Below are 18549 nucleotides of genomic sequence, written 5' to 3'. Positions count from 1 at the left end.
GCCCAGCTGCCCCAAGCGTCTCTGGGGGAAGGTCTGAGCAGGCCCCTCCTGTCCTGGGGAAGGGAGGGAGGATGGCAGCTTTACTTCCCCCACCTGGCTGCTCCTGGGGCCTGCTCTGGCCTGGCTGGTAGCAGGCAAGGCACAGGTCTCTGCCACCCTCTCTGGTGGCCAGCCTCCGTGTCCTCAAATTCTCCCAGCAGCCCCGTAACTGGGGGCATCTGTCTGTCTCTATTTTGTGGAAGGAAGAGCTGATCCTTCCAGAGGTGGGTTAACTGGTCCTGGGTCACTGCTGATGATTGGCGGAGCCTGTGTGTGAACCAGACCTCCAGGCCCCACAGCCCACACTCAACCCCAGTTCTCTCCAGCGTCCTGAGCTGGGTGAGGCTAAGGTGTGGGTGTCTTCCTCCTGATCATCTCATGGAGAGACTTCACTAAGTCTCCAGAGAAGCTGCTGAGTGCCGGGCAAGTGTGGGAGGTGTTCTGTGAACAGTGCTATGCAACAGAACAATCCTAGTGAGTATCTTCCAAGACCATTACGTGTGCCAGGCGCTCCACGGACATGCTCCTTTCCAGTGGTTCTCAAAGTGGGGTTTCTAGACCTGCATCATCACTGTCACCTGGACATGTGTTAGACTCTTGAGCGCACCCCAGACCGCCCACCTTAGACATGCCAGGAGTGGGGCCCAGTGGCCTGTGCCTTAATAAGCTCGTGTGTGCCTCTGGGCATCCTGAAGGTAAGCGTGTCTGGTCTACTTTCCTCCTGGGCTTTCATCAGCCCAGTGGGGTCAGTGCTGTTACATCACTAGCACCACCTGCATTTTACAGAAGAGGAGTGACGCACCCCAGCAAGCGGCAGAGCCCAGACTCGCTCTCCTGACCAGCTCTGCTCTTGAAACCTCCTGAGTCCTGCTCCTTTTCTCAGTTCTTACTCTCCTGGAGTTAAAATCTAGAAGAGAGGACAGTGGAGAAACAGGTCAGCAGGCCTCTCACCAAAATAATCCCAGTAGTTGGGCTATGGGAGGGAAATGAAAGGGGCTGAGAGGGAAGGAGGCTCAGGGAGAGTGTCAGTGGGGGTGAGACCAACTCAGTCGTCGGGAGGGGTTGTGGTGCCCAGGCAGGTGTTGAGCGAAGCCCCTGCGGTCTTGAACTTGGCACATCTGACAATTACCAGCAGGATGCCACTCATCAGGCTCTTGGTGGGGGACATTTGCTCCCCAGGTGACCCCGTGAGCAGAGTGGGGATCCTTGTACCTGTTGAACAGCCCCCAGCCCAGGCCTCAAACCTGCTAGTCAGGAGTCAATTTCCTGCTGATTCTGCAGAATGTCTCACACTGAGAATGTCACTTCATTATTTTTTTTTAATTAGTTAATTATTATTATTTTTTAGGCAGAGTCTGCTGTGTCGCCCAGGCTGGAGTGCAGTGGTACAATCTCAGTTTACTGCAACCTTGGCCCCCAGGGTTCAAGAGATTCTTGTGCCTTGGCCTCCCAAGTAGCTGGGACAACAGGAATGTGCCACAATGCACGGCTAATTTTTGTATTTTTGGTAGAGACAGTGTTTCACCATGTTGGGCAGGCCAGTCTTCAACTTCTGGTCTTGAGTGATCCACCTGCCTCGGCCTCCCAAAGTCCTAGGATTACAGGTGTGAGCCGCTAATCCCAAGGCGTTAAAGAAAAACCTTCTCCTACACCTCTGAGGATGAGCCCTTGGTGCTACAAAGCCCGTGGTCAGCAGCACGTCTGCAGTAGTGGAGAGGCCTGTGATCCAGGCAGTTCACTAGGAAGGCTGTGAGCCACATGCAGCTGTTTAGATTTATGATTTTATTTTATTTTTTTGAGATGGAATGTTTGCTCAGTTGCCCAGGCTGGAGTGCAGTGGCACCATCTCGGCTCACTGTGACCTCTGCCTCCTGCGTTCAGGTGATTCTTGTGCCTCAGCCTCTCGAGTACCTGGGATTACAGGTGCGCACCACCACGCCTGGCCAGGATTTTTTATTTTTAATAGTGACAATGTTTCACCATGTTGACCAGGCTGGTCTCAAACTCCTGACCTCAGGTGATCTGCCAGTCTTGGCCTCCCAAAGTGCTAAGATTACAGGTGTGAATCACCGCACCTGGCTGTTGTTTAGATTTAAATTAATTTCTGTGAAATACAATTAAACGTTCAGATCTGAGTCATGGGAGCCACATTTCCAGCACTCATTAGCCCCGCATGTCTCAGTGTCATACTGAACAGCACCGATAGAGCCTCCAAGCTGCCTCGAGGTGTTAGGGTGAACCACACAGAGGTCAGAACTGGTAGAGTATCAGCAGCTTTCCATGGAACAGTCCAATTTCTCTGAGAAAAGGGACTTCAGAGAAATTCAGTTCTTTCCTTTGTTATGGGGAGAAACTGAGGCCCAGGGGTTATAGCAGCCAGCTGACAGCTCAGAGGAGGCCAAAGCCCAGGTTTCTTGACCCTCTTGAGCTCTACCTGTCTGTCCATTCAGGCCAAGGACTCTCAACTCAGCAGCAGTGCCATTTGGGGTTGGATGGGGCCATCCTGTGAATTGCAAGATGTTTAGCAGTGTCCCTGGTCTCTACCCACTACATGCCAGGGGCTCTAGCTCCTAAGTTATGACAACCAAAAATGACTCCAGACGTCAGCCAAAGTGCCTTCATGGAAGCAAGGGGCGGACAAAGCCAGCCCTGGCTGAGAGCCACTGGTTTAGCTGAAGTTGGTGACTACTTTTCATTCTTTTCCCTCAATTTCATGAGCTGAGGATGGGGTTGGAACCCAGGGATCCGTGCGGACTGCGTTCCTCCCCCTGGGAGGTGGCAAGCCGTAGGCCACAGGGGCTGCCTGCGTCCATAATGGAAAGATGGATGTGCTGGCAGCCCATTTTTCTTTTCAGCTCTCCGGGCGTCTGGGTCTTTTTAGGCGAAGAACTGGCCTCAGCGCTAGAGATAATTAAACCCATCTTTTCCCCTCTCCCCACCCCATCCCCTAAACCCTTTGGTTCATTCAATTCACAATGATAACATTGTTCAAGCAACACTGCACACATGTCGACACTGAAGTGTTTAAGGTACAATCATTCCCTCCGGCCCCCACCCCAACATCTGTGCAGGCTGCAGGCTCAGGGCTCATGAGGAGAGGATGGCCCGGGAGATGCCTGGCCCGCCCGTGGTCTCGCCTCCATGCCTCATGTCTCTGGACGCAGCCCCCCAGCAACTAACAAGGAGGCAGTGTCTCCAAAGACCTTCTTGGAGAGCCGGGCAGGTCGGACTCCAGGTGGTGCTGCTGGCAGCTGAAGCATTTGGTGGAAAGTTCGAGAGTTGAAGTAGCTCAAGAACCGGGGAGGGAGTGGGGAGACAATGCCGTCTGTGTGCCCTCTGCCAGGCAGGGCCCTGCCCCCCAGTCTGGGGGCCTGGCGAGGGCTGATGAGATGGGCAAATGCTACAAAACCTTCAGGCTGTCAGCCTCCCTTCCTCAAGGGGTACTGGCATTAGGCAGGAGCAAAATTTACAAGCCTGGGAGGGAGCTGAGTTGGATCAGAACCTTTGTGTTGGGTTTAGCTTGGAGATTTACGTGGCGAGTCATGGAGGTGCCAAGAGCGTTGCTCAGCTCGTAGCTGTCCTTAGCGAATCATCGCCACAGCTAAGAGGTTGCTGGGAGCTCCAGTGTGAGGCAGAGCGATGGTATGGCTGAGTGGGGAGGAGTATGGGCCTTTGAGGATTCCGATCAGCTTTATGTCCCTGGGCAAGGGTCTGAGCCTCAGTGTCCTCATCCGGAAAGTGGTCATGATGTGTCCCCCTGCCTCTGAGTGGGGTTTTCATAAGGATTCAGTGAGATAATGACATGTGAAATGGCGGCCAGGCTGGTGGGAGGGCTGGCTGCCCACCTCACAGCCATCAGGATGGTCATTGATAGGGTTTGGCTGTGTCCCCACCGAATCTCAACTTGAATTGTGTCTTCCGGAATTCCCACATGTTGTGGGAGGGACCCAGGGGGAGATAATTGAATCACGGGGCCGGGTCTTTCCTGAGCTATTCTCATGAGAGTGAACAAGTCTCATGAGATCTTATAGTTTTATCAGGGGTTTCTGCTTTCGCTTCTTCCTCATTTTCTCTTGCCACTGCCATGTAAAAAGTGCCTTTCATCTCCTGTCATGATTCTGAGGCCTCCCTAGCCATGTGGAGCTATTAAGTCCAATTAAACCTCTTTTTCTTCCCAGTCTTAAGTATGTCTTTGCCAGCAGCATAAAAACGGACTAATATAGTCACCATCAAATAAAACAAAACAGAACAGAAAATCACAAGCGGTGGTGGCAATGTGAAGAAATCCGCACCCTTGTGGACTGCTGGTGGGAGCATAAAATGGTGTAGCCACCAGAGCAAACAGTGTGGTGGTTCTTCAACAATATTGAAAATAGAACTACAATATGACCCAGCAATTTCACCTCTGGGTATATCCCCAAAAGATGGGAAAACAGGGTCTCCAAGAGATAATATTTGCACAGTCATAGCAGCGTTATTCACAATCGCAAAAACCTGGAAGCCACCACATACCACTCTGGGATGAATGAATGAAATGTGTCCCATCCATGCAGTGGAATATTACTCAGTCTTAAAAAGGAAGGACATTCTGACAGGCTGAAGCATAGATGACCCTTGACGACATTCTGCTAAGTGAATACGTCAGTCACAGAAGGACAAATACTGTGTGATTTCATTTATAGGTTTTGCCTAAAGCACTCAGATTCATAGGGACAGAAAGTAGAATGGTGGTTGCTGGGGGCTAGAGGAGGAGGAGGAAAGGGCCATTAGGATTTAATGAGGATGGAGTGTTGGTTTTGCAAGATGAAGAGAGTCCTGGAGACTGGAGGTACAGGAATGGCATCCCATGTGTTTAACCTGTACACATAAAAGGGGTCAGGAAGGTAAATTGTACATTCTGTGTATTTTACCACAGTTAAGAATAAAAGTTTTTAAAAATAGTAGCTGTTACCTGGCGTAGGGTTTCCATAGGTTTTCAGAGCTGTGATCTAAGAGAGCTTCTGTGAACTGCTCTGCTATAGTACAGCTGAGGGCTCTCATGCCCAAGCTGGGGAGGCCAGGAAGTGCTTGTAGAATGAGGACAGTGGAGGTGTTATCTGGGCAGCATGTATCGTTGTCCCCTTCTGGGCGATGTTCTGTTTCCCTGGGCACAGGACATTCTCCTCCCTTCTCCCAAGAGCTCCGTGTGTCAGTGTGGCCTTCCCAGCCACAGCCCTGCTCATGTCATTAAGAGAACATTTTCCTGTTAGAGTAGTTGGGGGTGTCTGTTCCACTTCCCAAAATTCCCAATTTATTGCACACCTCTGGCGGCTTTTCCAAGCTCCTTAATCTTGCCATGTAAATCTCTGAGTGAATGAAGAGCCATCATCAAATTTCATGTCTCTGAAGCTGGCCGCAAACTGCCTCCTCACAGCAGCCGGGGTAAGTCAGCTCCAGTGAGGTCTGATGTGTGCCAGAACCTTCCAGATGAGCTATGGCCCTCTAGGAAAAGAGTGAGCCAGGGTTGGTAGTTTCAGAGTTAAATGGGCACCCGGGAAGTTCCAGGATATGGGGCCCTAAGCAGTCCTCGGGTTCGTGGAAACCCAGTTCTAGCTTCTGGTTATAATGTAGACTTCAATTGGTTCTTTCAGTTCCTTGAGCCCCACCCTCATTAAAGCTGGGTGCAGGGGTCTGTCCCCAGCCCCTAACTGGAGCCAAAGAATGCTTTGGGCTAGTCTGTGCTCACAGAAACCAGACTCTGAGTGAGGAACGTGGAACTCTAATGCTGGACCTGTGGTTTTTGCCTGGAAAGCATCCCTTTGCTCATGAAATATTTGTTCCTGTCTTGTAGTTTAGCGGCATCTTTGGGGGCAGTGAGAGGACCGCATAGTCTGGAAGGTTAACCAGATTTTTTCTGAAGACCATAAAGTTTTGGAAGGAGCTGCTAGGTGATTATTTACTATCCATTTATCAACTCTTTCCAGCCCTGGCTGAGACAGCAGCTTCAGGAGGAAATGAAGGCGGCTTTGCCTAGGCTGATGGTTCCCCTTTTCCTGGATACAAACGTCTGTCAAATGCAACTGGCCACAGTCTTGATCTTTAGCAAGAGCATGGCTGTCCCCATGAGAGCTGCTTCCTGAGGTCTCTGAGCAGCCAGTGACCAAATCCAGTGAATGGTCCCTGGAAGAGGGGTCTCCATGCCCCCTTTTACTGAATCTGGCCACCACTGGGCCAGCTTGCCCTGTCTGTCCTCTGGTCCTGCCCTTCCTTTGGACCAAGTCCTTCTGGTGACATCGTTCTCCCTCTCCTAGGCAGCCCCCAGATGTTGCTCCCAGGCCATGCTGGTCTTCCTCATCATAGATGCTTTTTTCCTGCATAACTTCATCTGTAAACCCAATTCAGCAGCTCCCAGCCTGAGTGTTCTTGCCAGGGTTATCTAAACCTCTTTTTCCAACAGTCGTCTCAAGTTTCCCCTGTCTGCAGTCACACGTGTTTTCTTCCCTACCATATCCACTGATGGTGTTATTGCCTTCCTGGCATTCCAGCCCAGCAGTGGGCAGCATCCTCTAGTTTCCCATCTTCATATGCCTGCTTTTGGTTGTCTTGTCCCTTCCCCTAGAGAAGCACGTCTGTTCCATTACACTTCTGGGGTCCTGACAAGGGATGGAAAATGCAGACACCTTTTCTCTTGAGACCACCTGGATTGCTCGTGGCCGCCTGGGTGGCAGAATTAAGAAGAATGTTGCAACTGTTTAGTGATGCCTACCTCAGGTACCCGGGGGAGGAGGAGGGCCCATGTACTGGGTATGCATCATCTCTGACCCAGAGCATCCTCTGAGCTCCCTGCCTCTGTACTCACTCCCTATAATCCCACTTTTCACAGGGTCACCAGTCCTCTATCTAAAATAGATCTGATCAGGGCACTGCTTTGTGTAACAAGGGACCAAGCCATCATGATTGATGACATCGATTATCAACCCCTTAGCTTGACATTCAAGCATTTTCCCAATGAGAAATTTGTTGCTTTTTTCTTGTTATTCTCAGCAAACTTCTTACCTAATCTCTCCAGCATGCCCCATTTCTTGTCTCTCAGGCCCTCGAACATGCTCTTCCCTCTGCCTACAGCATCTTTTCCTGTCCTCTGGGACTGGTCGGCCTCTGTTCTTCCTTAGGAGTCCATTCAGTGCCTCTCCTGGGAAGAGTTCCCACCTGCATAGCTGCCTCCCACCTTCCTCATGCCTGAACACAGGCACTGGGATTTGCCAAAATCAATGAAAATGAACCATCTCTTTAGGGACTGTGCCTCCTTTGACCTCATACACTGTTTCCCCAAAATTGTTGACATGGAAACAGTCAGATGTGGAACTGAAGCTGAACGTGCCTACCCTCTGACCAGAAATCCTGCTTCAAGACATTTACCCAGCAGACATGCATTCACCAAAAGCCATGCACAAGAGTACACTGCAGCACAGTTTGTAATGGCTCAAACTGGAAACTCCCCAAATGACAATAAAAGAATAAGTTGTGTCCAATTCATTCGATAGGGTTCCAGACAGAGGTGGGAATGCATGGACCGCTGGTACACAGAACCGCAAGCGAGGCTGGTGAAGGCTGCAGATGCAGAAGAGAACACATGTGTGATTCCATAGTCAGGTGCCATGGAGGCCAAGAGAGTCCGTGGTATTGGCTGTTAAGGCAGTCAGCCGCTGGGCGCGGTGGCTCACGCCTGTAATCCCAGCACTTTGGGAGGTCAAGGTGGGTGGATCACGAGGTCAAGAGATCGAGACCATCCTGGTCAACATGGTGAAACCCCATCTCTACTAAAAATACAAAAAATTAGCTGGGCATGGTGGCGCGTGCCTGTAATCCCAGCTACTCAGGAGGCTGAGGCAGAGGATCGCCTGAACCCAGGAGGCGGAGATTGCGGTGAACCGAGATCGCGCCTTTGCACTCCAGCCTGGGTAACATGAGTGAAACTCTGTCTCAAAAAAAAAAAGGCAGTCAGCCTTAGGGAGGAAGGACTGGTGTTTGCGAGGGGCCCCTACTGGAATGACTTTGGAGCTGGTAATAAATGTTTTGTGTGCTGCTCTGGGTGTATTCACGTTGTGGAAATTCATCACACTTCATGAACGCTTGTTTGTGTGCCTTACTGTGTGTATGTTATCAACAGAGCAGTTAAAGACCCGAAAGGAATGTGTGAAGAGTAATGTGTTCAATGCAGAAGATTCATGAGGCCCTGCTACACATCAGGCTATGCAGGGCATGGGATCCAGAGCTGAGACCGTCACGGGCCCTGTTCTTATAGAGCTCAGTCGAGGGGGATGTCTTACATTTGGGAATGAGCCAAGTCTGAAGAAAGCAGTTTTCATGGTGAATGGTCACCTGGAGAGAATGCAGCTACCTGGGAGTGTTTCCTGCCCATCCATTTCCACGTTTGGGTGTGTGCAATTGGGCTTGTGTGTGTTTTGCTCAAAACTGCCGTGGTTGCATGTGGCAGCAACCTGATTAGAGTTAGCTTAAAGGGGACTTCTTTGAAGGATCTCAGCATAACTCATAGATTGGAAGAGCTGAAACCCCAAACTTCAGGAAGGGCAGGGACTGTCAGACCAAGGGATCAACTAGGCAGGTCTCCCTCCTCAGTTCCAACCTCAGTCTTCCGTGCCTGGAAGCTTCTTTCTCACAGATCAGCCTTCCCTGCAGGGCGCTGGCAAGGGGCTTCCCAGAGCACCGGATTACATCCTTAGAAATTAAAGCAGGGAGAGCAAACGGGCTCTTTCATACCAGGTTCCAATAAAAATAAAGAAGGCCCATGTGTGGCCAAGGTTAAGGCTGGCTTCCTCCCACCTCTCAACTGGGGAGAAGAGGGTTGTGGAACAAGATGGTGGCTCCCTTGGAGTCCCAGGGCTCATCTGGGACAGTGATGATGGACTCTCCAAGAGAGACAGATGGGGAATGGGGAGGGGGAGACATGGGCGTGGCTTCTACTTGTGCTTTGCAGTGAGTCATGCCACAACTTGGCTCATCCCTATGAGCTGTGCCCAGCACAAAATGATCCCCCAGGCAGCAGGAGAAACATGTCTTCTGTTTCTGTTTTCTCATGTTTGTAACAATTTATTGTGTTTATTTAGTTTTGTGTATTATAATGCACAACTGTACATATGCATATGTTTGGGTTCATAACCCCTAACTTTTAGGATGTTAAATACTTTCCCATAAAGCACGGCTCTGAATACTGTAGGTAATATTTAAGCACGTGTTTGCCGTTTGCAGGTCTACACAGCAGGTTGTCAGTTTCTTTGGTTGTGGCCCTCCCTTTGAATAAGAGACTTCCAACTTAGTGAGGGGCTTGCCTGAATATTTCTCATAACTGTAGGTGGGAGGAAGAACCTCAGCCTTTAGGGAGAGGCAATGTACCTTGAGTGATGCTGGGGGCAGGTCCCATCTGGTAAAGAAGTCTTCCCTGACATGGCAGAGGATCATGAAGGGGACATCTAGGTGGGCAGCTTTTTGTTTCTGCCTGTCTCTAACCCATTATTGACACCCTTCAGCCCGGAATTCCCCCCTCTCAGGGCCAGTTTTGGGGCTATTTCAGGTTTTGGTAAAGAAAGACACTGGACTTGTCTTTGGAACAGTGATGGGGCTGTTTGCTGTCAGGATGGTGTTTTCCAGAATCCATTTTCTTTGGACTTATCTTTTGGTCTTGGGGATTTGAACCCTTTTAATTTTTGAAGTTGAAAGTCCTTTGTTAATGCCTATGAGTTCTCTCAGCCTTTGGGGTGCTAGGATGTAACTGGAGGCAGGAGAGAAAAAGCTGGACTCCCAGGCTCTGGGCTTCCTTAGGAGGGTTTTCCCTGGGGGGATGGGAGATGTCAACTGTAGACATTTAGTTTAAAACTAAGTCCTGCGTAATCAACTACATATGGTAACTTAAAGTATGAAGACATATTTTCTCCTCAAAAATACGTGCAAGCTTCTACCTCCTTTAGTGCTAACAATTCAATTGTCTTAACACGAGTTGAAATGGTGTAGATTTCACGCTGTGGAGTGGCTTCCCTAGAAAAGGGAAACCTTGGAAAGATGAGATTTGGAATTCGGTTTGAACTTTGAATTATTCACTGCTTATTTGTGGGTGTGCAGGTGTGCGTGTGTGTGCATGTGTGTGTGCGTGCGCACGTGTGGGTGCGTACTTCATCACTGTTCTCTCGTTGATAATGCATACAAAATTATTTTCAAAACATGACAATATGAATTTCAGGGAGAATAGAGTAACATTGTGGTTGCTGCCTCTCAATAGTCTCCAATTAATTAATAAAGGAAATCCTCTCAGAAAGCCATACCAAAGAGCCCACAAATGTTTGCAAGAAATTTAGTTCCTCACTTTATCCCTGAGTTTCTTTTTCTTTTTTTTGAGACGGAGTTTCCCTCTTGTTACCCAGACTGGAGTGCAATGGTGCAATCTCAGCTCACCTCAACCTCCACCTCCTGGGTTCAGGCAATTCTCCTGCCTCAGCCTCCTGAGTAGCTGGGATTACAGGCACGCACCACCATGCCCAGCTAATTTTTTGTATTTTTAGTAGAGACGAGGTTTCACCATGTTGACCAGGATGGTCTCGATCTGCTGACCTTGTGATCCACCTGCCTTGGCCTCCCAAAGTGCTGGGATTACAGGCGTGAGCCACCGCGCCCAGCCTCTGCGTTTCTTTTTAGAAAAGAAATCTTGTAACCCTGATACCCTAACAGTTAGGGTAGTTTATCTTATGTATCAAAAACGGTTGTATCTGCAGCTGTTACAACAAACCTTCTATTTATAATTATGTATCAGTGCTTCATTGGGCGTGACTCTAATGATTGTACCTGTGTTTATGTCATGCTTATTCAAACAAATCTTTATTGTTCGGTCCATTTCACTTTTTTTTTGCAAATGTAATCACAAGTGCAGTGTGTAAATGCCCACAGCACATGTTGCTTTTTCTGCATTGATTGTCATTCTTCCGGCTCATTGTTTTAGAGGCCCTGTAATACTGACGGACTCAAATGACTCACCTGTGGCTTTCTCCTGTGAGCAAATGGCTTATTTCTGTGATCTTTCCAACAACTCCATGAGAAAGGGCCATTGTGATTATCCACCGGGAGAGGGGAACCCAGGGAGTAAGCAGCTTGGGGAAGGTCACACAGCTGGTAAGTGGCACAGCTAAGGTGAAACTCAGGCCACCCGGCTCTAGAGAGTGTGAAGATCATGAGGAGTTGAGCTTTGGAGTTCAGCTGCTCACCTGACTTTTGACCTACAAGTGACCTGGCCTCCCTGAGCCTCAGTTTCCTCACCTGTAAAATGGGGGTCAGGCCTGCCTCACAGTGTTCCATCTGATGATAGCAAAGAGTGCTCAGTGCGGGGCTGACAGATTAAGCACTCAGCAAACATGCCCTTTGCACTTCTGGGCTCTCCAGCCATCCTCAGTGGTCAACCAGATGTTCCCCAGCCCCCTTCTCTGCTCAGGCTGATGGTGTCTCTGCCAGTGAAGCTGTTCTGAAGCCAGGTTCATCCAGCACTGGGGGCAGGGAACTGAGGTTTTCTGGGGACCCACTGTGTTCAAGACGCTGGACTTGGCCCCTGTGCACGATTGTGGGAGCAGCCTCTCTCCTGAAAGTTGAAGCATGGTGCACCACAAGCGCTCTTCCTGGCCTGCGGAGGTCTGACTGTGCTGCGGTGGAGAACAGAGATGGCTGGAACGAGACTTCATCTGTGCTTCATCTCTCCTGGTCCCCTGGAGAAAGCACTTGAGAAGCCATGAATCATCCAGAGACTGTGCTACTTCCTTCATGGGGTAGGCCTGGCCTCTTCCACCTGTCTTCTAGAACACTCTCTCTTAAAAACCTCTCAGGGCCGGGTGTGGTGGCTCACGCCTGTAATCCCAGCACTTTGGGAAGCCAAGGTGGGCGGATCACCTGAGGTCAGGAGTTCAAGACCAGCCTGTGAAACCCCATATCTACTAAAAGTACAAAAATTAGCTGGGTGTGGTGGTACGCACTTGTAATCCCAGTTACGTGGGAGGCTGAGGCAGGAGAATCGCTTGAACTTGGGAGGTGGAGGTGGTGGTGAGCCAAGATCATGCCATGGCACATCAGCCTGGGCAACAAGAGCAAAACTCCATCTCAAAAAACAAAAAAAACCAAAAACTTCCCAGATGCAGTGCATTAGGAACAGCTTCCAGCTGCACAAGCACAGTCTCATTCCGGGTGTGAAGCACGTATCCTGTGATGTTCATAGCGGCACTGCTTTCAGAGCCCCAATCTGGATACTCCCTGAATGCCTATGAACTATAGAATGATACATGAATTGTGGTCTAGTACAACTATGGACTATCATACAGCCGTGAGGATGAACAAACATGCACGATGACATGGATGAAAAGCACAAGTGCCGGTAAATGAAAGAAGCCAGGTGCAAAAGATGATCTATCGTATGAGGCCCTTCAGAGAATGTTCAAAAACAGGTGAAGCAAACCTATGGTTTGAGAAGTCCAGGGAGGGAGAGGGGGTTGGTAATGTTCTTTTTCTTGACTTGGGAGGAATCTCCATGACTGGGTTAACTTTGGTTTACGCACGTTACACGCTACATGTATGCAACAGTGCAGTTAGAAAGTTAACCCAGTTAACTTTCGCGCAGAAGACCACCCCTTGCAAACCTGTTCACGCAGCAGCTGAGCTGCATGGTGGTTCAGGACTCTGGTTTGGAGAGGACCTGGGCTTGAATCCCAGCTGTCTGGCCCTGGGGAGGACACTGGACTCCTCCTGGGTCTCAGGTGCCTGCCCCACCCACCTATGCAGTACTATACTCACCTCCTAGGGCTGCTTACCTCTTAGTGCTGGCGTGAGGGTTGACTGAGCTGGAAAGGTGACAGAGGACTGGCCCGGGGCATTCCCATGGTGACATAGGCCCTTTACCCTGCCTTCCCACTTGGGGTCACCTCCCTAGGCTCACTTGGTAAAGTGGCTGTCCTTTGTAGAGGCTCCTGCCTTCTCTGGAAATAAAAGTGGGGGATTGGTGACATCCCCGTGGCCTTGTTTCCCATTCATCTGGCCTGTCCCATAGATGGGGTCAGGAGAGAAGGGTTCCTTGTGGGCATGAGAGGTGTGTTTTGACAAGGAGAGCTGTCATCTGGAGGGACCTGGAATGGTTTCTGGAGAGCCCTTCCCTCCTGCCAGCTCTCCATATACTGCCCAGGATTCTAGCAGCTGCGGTTCAGAGGTTGTCTTCCCAAGGCCTCTCCAAAGACAGGGACAATCCTGTGCCCAGTCAGAGCCCCCAGACTCAGGGACTTCATCTGCCCCTTCTTCCTGATAGGGAACAGGCTGAGTGGGTTCCCCCATGCTCCCTGCCCTCACCCGAGTGGTCTCCCCCGGGCTCCCTGCCCTCACCTGAGTGGGCTCCCCCGTGCTCCCTGCCCTCACCTGAGTGGGCTCCCCCGTGCTCCCTGCCCTCACCTGAGTGGGCACCCCCGTGCTCCCTGCCCTCACCTGAGTGGGCTCCCCCGTGCTCCCTGCCCTCACCTGAGTGGGTTCCCCCGTGCTCCCTGCCCTCACCTGAGTGGGCTCCCCCGTGCTCCCTGCCCTCACCTGAGTGGGTTCCCCCGTGCTCCCTGCCCTCACCTGAGTGGGCTCCCCCATGCTCACTGCCCTCACCTGAGTGGGCTCCCCCGTGCTCCCTGCCCTCACCTGAGTGGGCTCCCCTATACTCCCTGCCTTCACCTGAGTGGGTTCCCCTGTGCTCCCTGCCCTCACCTGAGTGGGTTCCCCCATGGCCCCTGCCCTCAGCCTGCTCTCTTTTTGGACTATTGTTAAGGTTTAAACCAGATTGTTTTTAATGGAGCCTCTCGGCAAGGGTCTTGTGGCAGCTAGTACTGTGAACCTCTTCTCAAGGGAGTTCCCGTCCTGCTGTCCCACTTGGAGCCAGGCAGCCATAACCCAGCCTGAGAGCTGAAGGTTGCTGATCGCATTTCTCCTTTCTTCTGACCAATCTGGTGGCCAAACTGGGTCTGCTCTTTCTCCCTCTCTCTCTCTCCAGTTCCCCACCTCCAGACAGGGAGGGGAGATGGGCTGTGTTTTTCAGCAGATGAAAGGTGTCTGCAGGCTCTGCCCACTGGTCCGAGTGTGGTCATTCTGCCCCTTCCAGCCCTCCGTGGCTCCCAGTGTCACCCCTGATCCATTTTGGTCCAGAGAGGGCGTGAGCCACAGGTCCCCACCCGGAAACACCATTCCTGGGCTCTCATCCTGGTGCTTATCATCTATGAAACGGACATGACATCTCAGTCTAATATCGCTGCCAGGAGAATTGAGGAGGGCGGAGTCCTCTTGCCTTATTTTGTCCTGAAGTCATTTCCAACCTGTTCCCCCACCTGCTACACTCTGCCATTCACTCCTTTTACTGCTGTTCATCTGCTGCTGTGGTTGTAAACTTGGCTCCTCATTAGAAATATCTGGGGATGCTTTAAAAAGATATGGATTTCCTTGGTTCCATATCTTTTTAAGGAGGGGGTAGGAGTAGCTGCAGGCTGGAGCCCACTGTGTGCTTCTTTTCCCATCCATGTTCAGTGGCCTCATGTTAGGAGCTTGAAATCTGCCAGGATGGTGGTATTTACACCGTGGAATCAGCAGACGCTTCATATCAGGTCCCAGAGAGCTGGTTGTTAAATGTTTACCAGCCCACACCTGGGCCAGGACATCAATATTTTCTAAAAGCTTCCACAGTGATTTTCATGTGCATTCAGGCTAAGAACCCCTGGTCCTAGAGATGTCCCATACTACTCACAGTAAGGTTTATGCTTACCAACAGTAGCTAGCAGTTATCCAGCTTTAGCAGATGTTAAACTATTTGTGTGAATTAAATCATTCATCCCTGACCACAACTCATGAAGGAGGATTATGATCCCCATTTTTTAGAAGGTGAAATTGGGGTCCATAGAGGTTTTCTGTTATCTTCTCCAGGGCCACTGTGTTGGTTAGTGGCTGAGGCCGCATTCCAACCCAGGCCTCAGCCACTGGGACCTGAGTCTGGCCAGGACCTCTTGGATGGCTGTGGTTAGTGCCCTACTTTTCCTAGCAGGTTGGACACAGAGTCATGCTCTTGTCATTCAAGATGACCATGGGGACCATGGGGTCTGAGCCTGTGACCCTCCAGTCTGCAGTGCGTCGGTGCGGAAGGAGCAGTTGTCTCTGGGGTCACTGGCAGTGGGCACGCCTCCATCTAGCTTAGGCAAGATGCTTGGACTTGCAGCTGGAGTGAAGCCCAGACACTAACGAGCTGTTGGTGCCGATGTGTGTTCTCTTCCCCTTCCAGTGGAACATGACAAGGAATTCTTCCACCCGCGCTACCACCACCGGGAGTTCCGGTTTGATCTTTCCAAGATCCCAGAAGGGGAAGCTGTGACGGCAGCCGAATTCCGGATTTACAAGGACTACATCCGGGAACGCTTTGACAATGAGACGTTCCGGATCAGCGTTTATCAGGTGCTCCAGGAGCACCTGGGCAGGTGGGTGCTGTATGGGTATCTGGGAGGGGTGCTGAGTTCCCTCTGGGGGCAGAGGAAGAAGGGGGTGACAGCCGGAGGATGGGTCACATTGGCGCGACCACGTGCCAGCCCCCGTACCAGCTATCTCTTCTAACGAATGTGGATGGTGTATGTCACTTTCCTTAGGTAATGACTGACAACGAATTCAGGAACAGTAGAAGGCCAGGGAGGCTGGGGATGCATGGTGCCACGCGGGTATTTATAGGCAGTCTAGATCTGGCTGGGTGCTAAGGGACATAGAAGAAAAGGGGAAGGGAAAGAAATGTTTTCGAAGGGCTACCTCTCTCCCATTCATCACTCTGAAACCCAGTACATGACATCAGGCAACCAATTAAAATGGCCATCTAAAATAAAACGTTAGGGGAAGGAAAAACTCAAACCAAAAAGTAAACAGAGAACTCACAGCCTTCCAAGAATCACTAGGTCAGAAACCAAACGTGTGTGTTGAAAGTTTTTAATTTATCAAGATCCATTAATTTCAAGGTCTTGTGAGAGGTAAGGAGGCTAAGAAAAAGGGCTGGAAAGTTTAGCAGGTGCATTCTGTTCATATAGTCCCGAGGCGGAAATGACCAAGGTCCTATTTCTCAGTGGCTGGGTTGCTGGATGTCTCAGGCTGTCAGACGTCTAGTGTCTCCACTGGGGTGCCATGGCAGGGAAATTAACGGAAGGAAGGTGGTGTGGGCACCTCCTTGTGATGTGCCAGCCTAGTATCTTCAGCTAGAAAGGGGATTTGTTACCGCACACAGGGACAGGAGAACCATTACAGCCACGTTTGCTAAGCACTGCTATTTGGGGGTTCATCTAAATACCAAGAAAACAAAACTGTTCTTGAGTGTTCCAGTGTTTTGCACTCGCTATCTCGTTTCATATCACAACAGCCTTCAGAAGTGGTGACTCATCTGCAAAATGGGAGAACTGAAGTGATCTGAAGCCAAAGAATGAGGCCACCCAGAGAGAATGTGGCCACATTAGGATGTGAGCCCAGGTTTGCAAAGCCGGAGCCCATGCTTATGAAACATATTTCTTTCAAAAATTTGTTTTTAGACCAGGTGCAGTAGCTTACGCCTATAATCCCAGCACTTTGGCCAAGACAGGTGTATCACTTGAGGTCAGGAGTTCGAGACCAGCCTGGCCAACATGGTGAAACCCCGTCTCTAATAAAAATATAAAAATTAGCCAGGCGTAGTGGCGTGTGCCTGTAATTCCAGCTACTCAAGAGGCTGAGGCAGGTGAATTGCTTGAACCTGGGAGGAGAAGGTTGCCATGAGCCAAGATCAGGTCACTACAGTCCAGCCTGGGTGACAGAGCAAGAGTCTATCTCAAAAAAAAAAAAAAAATGTTTTTGAGTAGGCAAGACATATTCATGGTGCACAATCACAAGGAAAGAAAAGAAACCATAGTGAAAATGAAGGCTCCCAGGCCCCTTCTCTGAGGCAGTCCCTGCTGCCAGATTCTTGAGACTCCTGAAATCAGCAAATGTATCTGTGCATTGTTGTTTTCACCTGTTGAACCCTGAGGTGCACGCACTCCTGCCCCTGGCTTTCATTGCTGGATGATGAACCCTGGCAGCTTTTCCCGGTGGTTCATATGGGCTGCCCTTGTCTTCTGAGTCACCTCACTGTTCCAGGCACACGTTGTGCTGTGTTTCATGCGTGTATGCTGGCTCCTCTGTCCTATGAGGGATGGTGCCGCAGGGCAGGTATCCTTGCTGACACACCTGTTCATGTCAGATAAAGTTCTAGAGATAGAATTGTGGGATCAGAGGGCCCACACATGGGTAGCTTTGGTAGACATTGCTGGGCAGCTCTCTTGATGTCCACTCCTAGCAGCCAGGGAGCTCCTTGTTTAGGATGAAACCATGGCCTCTGTGTCCAAGCTGTTTTCTGGATTTGCCACCCAGCTCCTGCTTTGTGGGCACCTGGTCCCATCATGGTCTGAGGTGCCTCTGCTGCCTTGCCTGAGATCCATGGGGCGGCTCCTGAGGCCTGCAGGGGTGGACAGCAGACCTGAAGCACTGTATTTCGAGGAGGGACAGGCGTTCTAGGCATCCCCCCAGCCAGGCTAACGGCAACAAGCAACTTGGGCTTGGGGGTACCCATTCTAGTGCTGGGGTCCTGCTCCAGGGGCTTCTGGCCTGCTGGGTGACTCAGGCCCCTCAGCATGGTACCTGCTGTGTGCCCTGCCTGAGGTTATCAACCAGAAGGAACTGGACATGAGTCCCTGCCCTGTGGGAGCTCCCATTCCAGCAGAGGAGAGGACATGGCAGGTGGGGGCCATAAGTAAGGAGGGGGGTGGGGCTGAGAAGCCGGGGGAGGAAGGATGGAGCTGCTTTCTTTAGGTTTCTACATGTTCCTCCTGTGTCTCCTGAAGCAAAGCCTCCATTCTTCAGAAGTTAAATGGTTAAATTTAAAAATATTATTTATTCATTGTCTGGACAGGTTGTTTTTGAATCTAGAACCAAGACACACCCCTATTATGTGGTTCCCCAGCTATTAAGAGCATGGGTTCAAATCCTGCCACCAGCTACCTGTGTGGCCTTGGGAAAGAGTCAACTCTCAGAGCCTCAGTTTTCTCCTCTGTAAAATGGGGATAATAATTGAATCTTCCTTCCAGAGTTGTGCTGTGGATGAAAGAGGGTAACATTCTTATAACTGTGGCTCACACACAGGAGGTGCTCAATACATGGTCACCTTCGTTAGTAGCATTGTCATCGCAGCAGGAGGTAGAGCAAGACCTCCTTAGGAAGCCAGGAGCCCAGGTGGTGGCACTGCCTTCCCGTGTGTGTCCACTGTGCCGATTCCCCCCATTCTGCCGTCTCCCAATGGGGACAGAGCCCTGAGCTTGAAAATGCTCTTCGAATCCCCCACGCTTCTGCAGTTCACCTGTTCAGAGATGGGACTCTTCGCATGGCCCCAACCTGGGGCCGCATGGCTCCTCCCAGCTGAAGGTCCCCTGCCTTCCTCAG

The 18549-nt window shown here is 50.7% G+C and overlaps 1 protein-coding gene across 2 annotated transcripts in view; it reads left to right on the top strand.

Annotated features, from left to right (window-relative positions):
* Positions 1-18549, top strand: part of BMP7 (bone morphogenetic protein 7) — a 95561-nt gene that overhangs the window by 21699 nt on the left and 55313 nt on the right. For both annotated transcript variants that reach the window (XM_035298991.3, XM_002747705.6), the window contains exon 2: positions 15353-15545. In XM_035298991.3, the coding sequence (XP_035154882.1) occupies positions 15353-15545 (193 nt within the window). The remainder of the gene's footprint in view (positions 1-15352; positions 15546-18549) is intronic.

This window comes from Callithrix jacchus, chromosome 5 (assembly GCF_049354715.1).
Source record: "Callithrix jacchus isolate 240 chromosome 5, calJac240_pri, whole genome shotgun sequence".
Lineage (NCBI taxonomy): Eukaryota > Metazoa > Chordata > Mammalia > Primates > Cebidae > Callithrix > Callithrix jacchus.
Note: the sequence above shows the minus strand (reverse complement) of the source record. Positions and strands in the feature narration are given on the sequence as shown.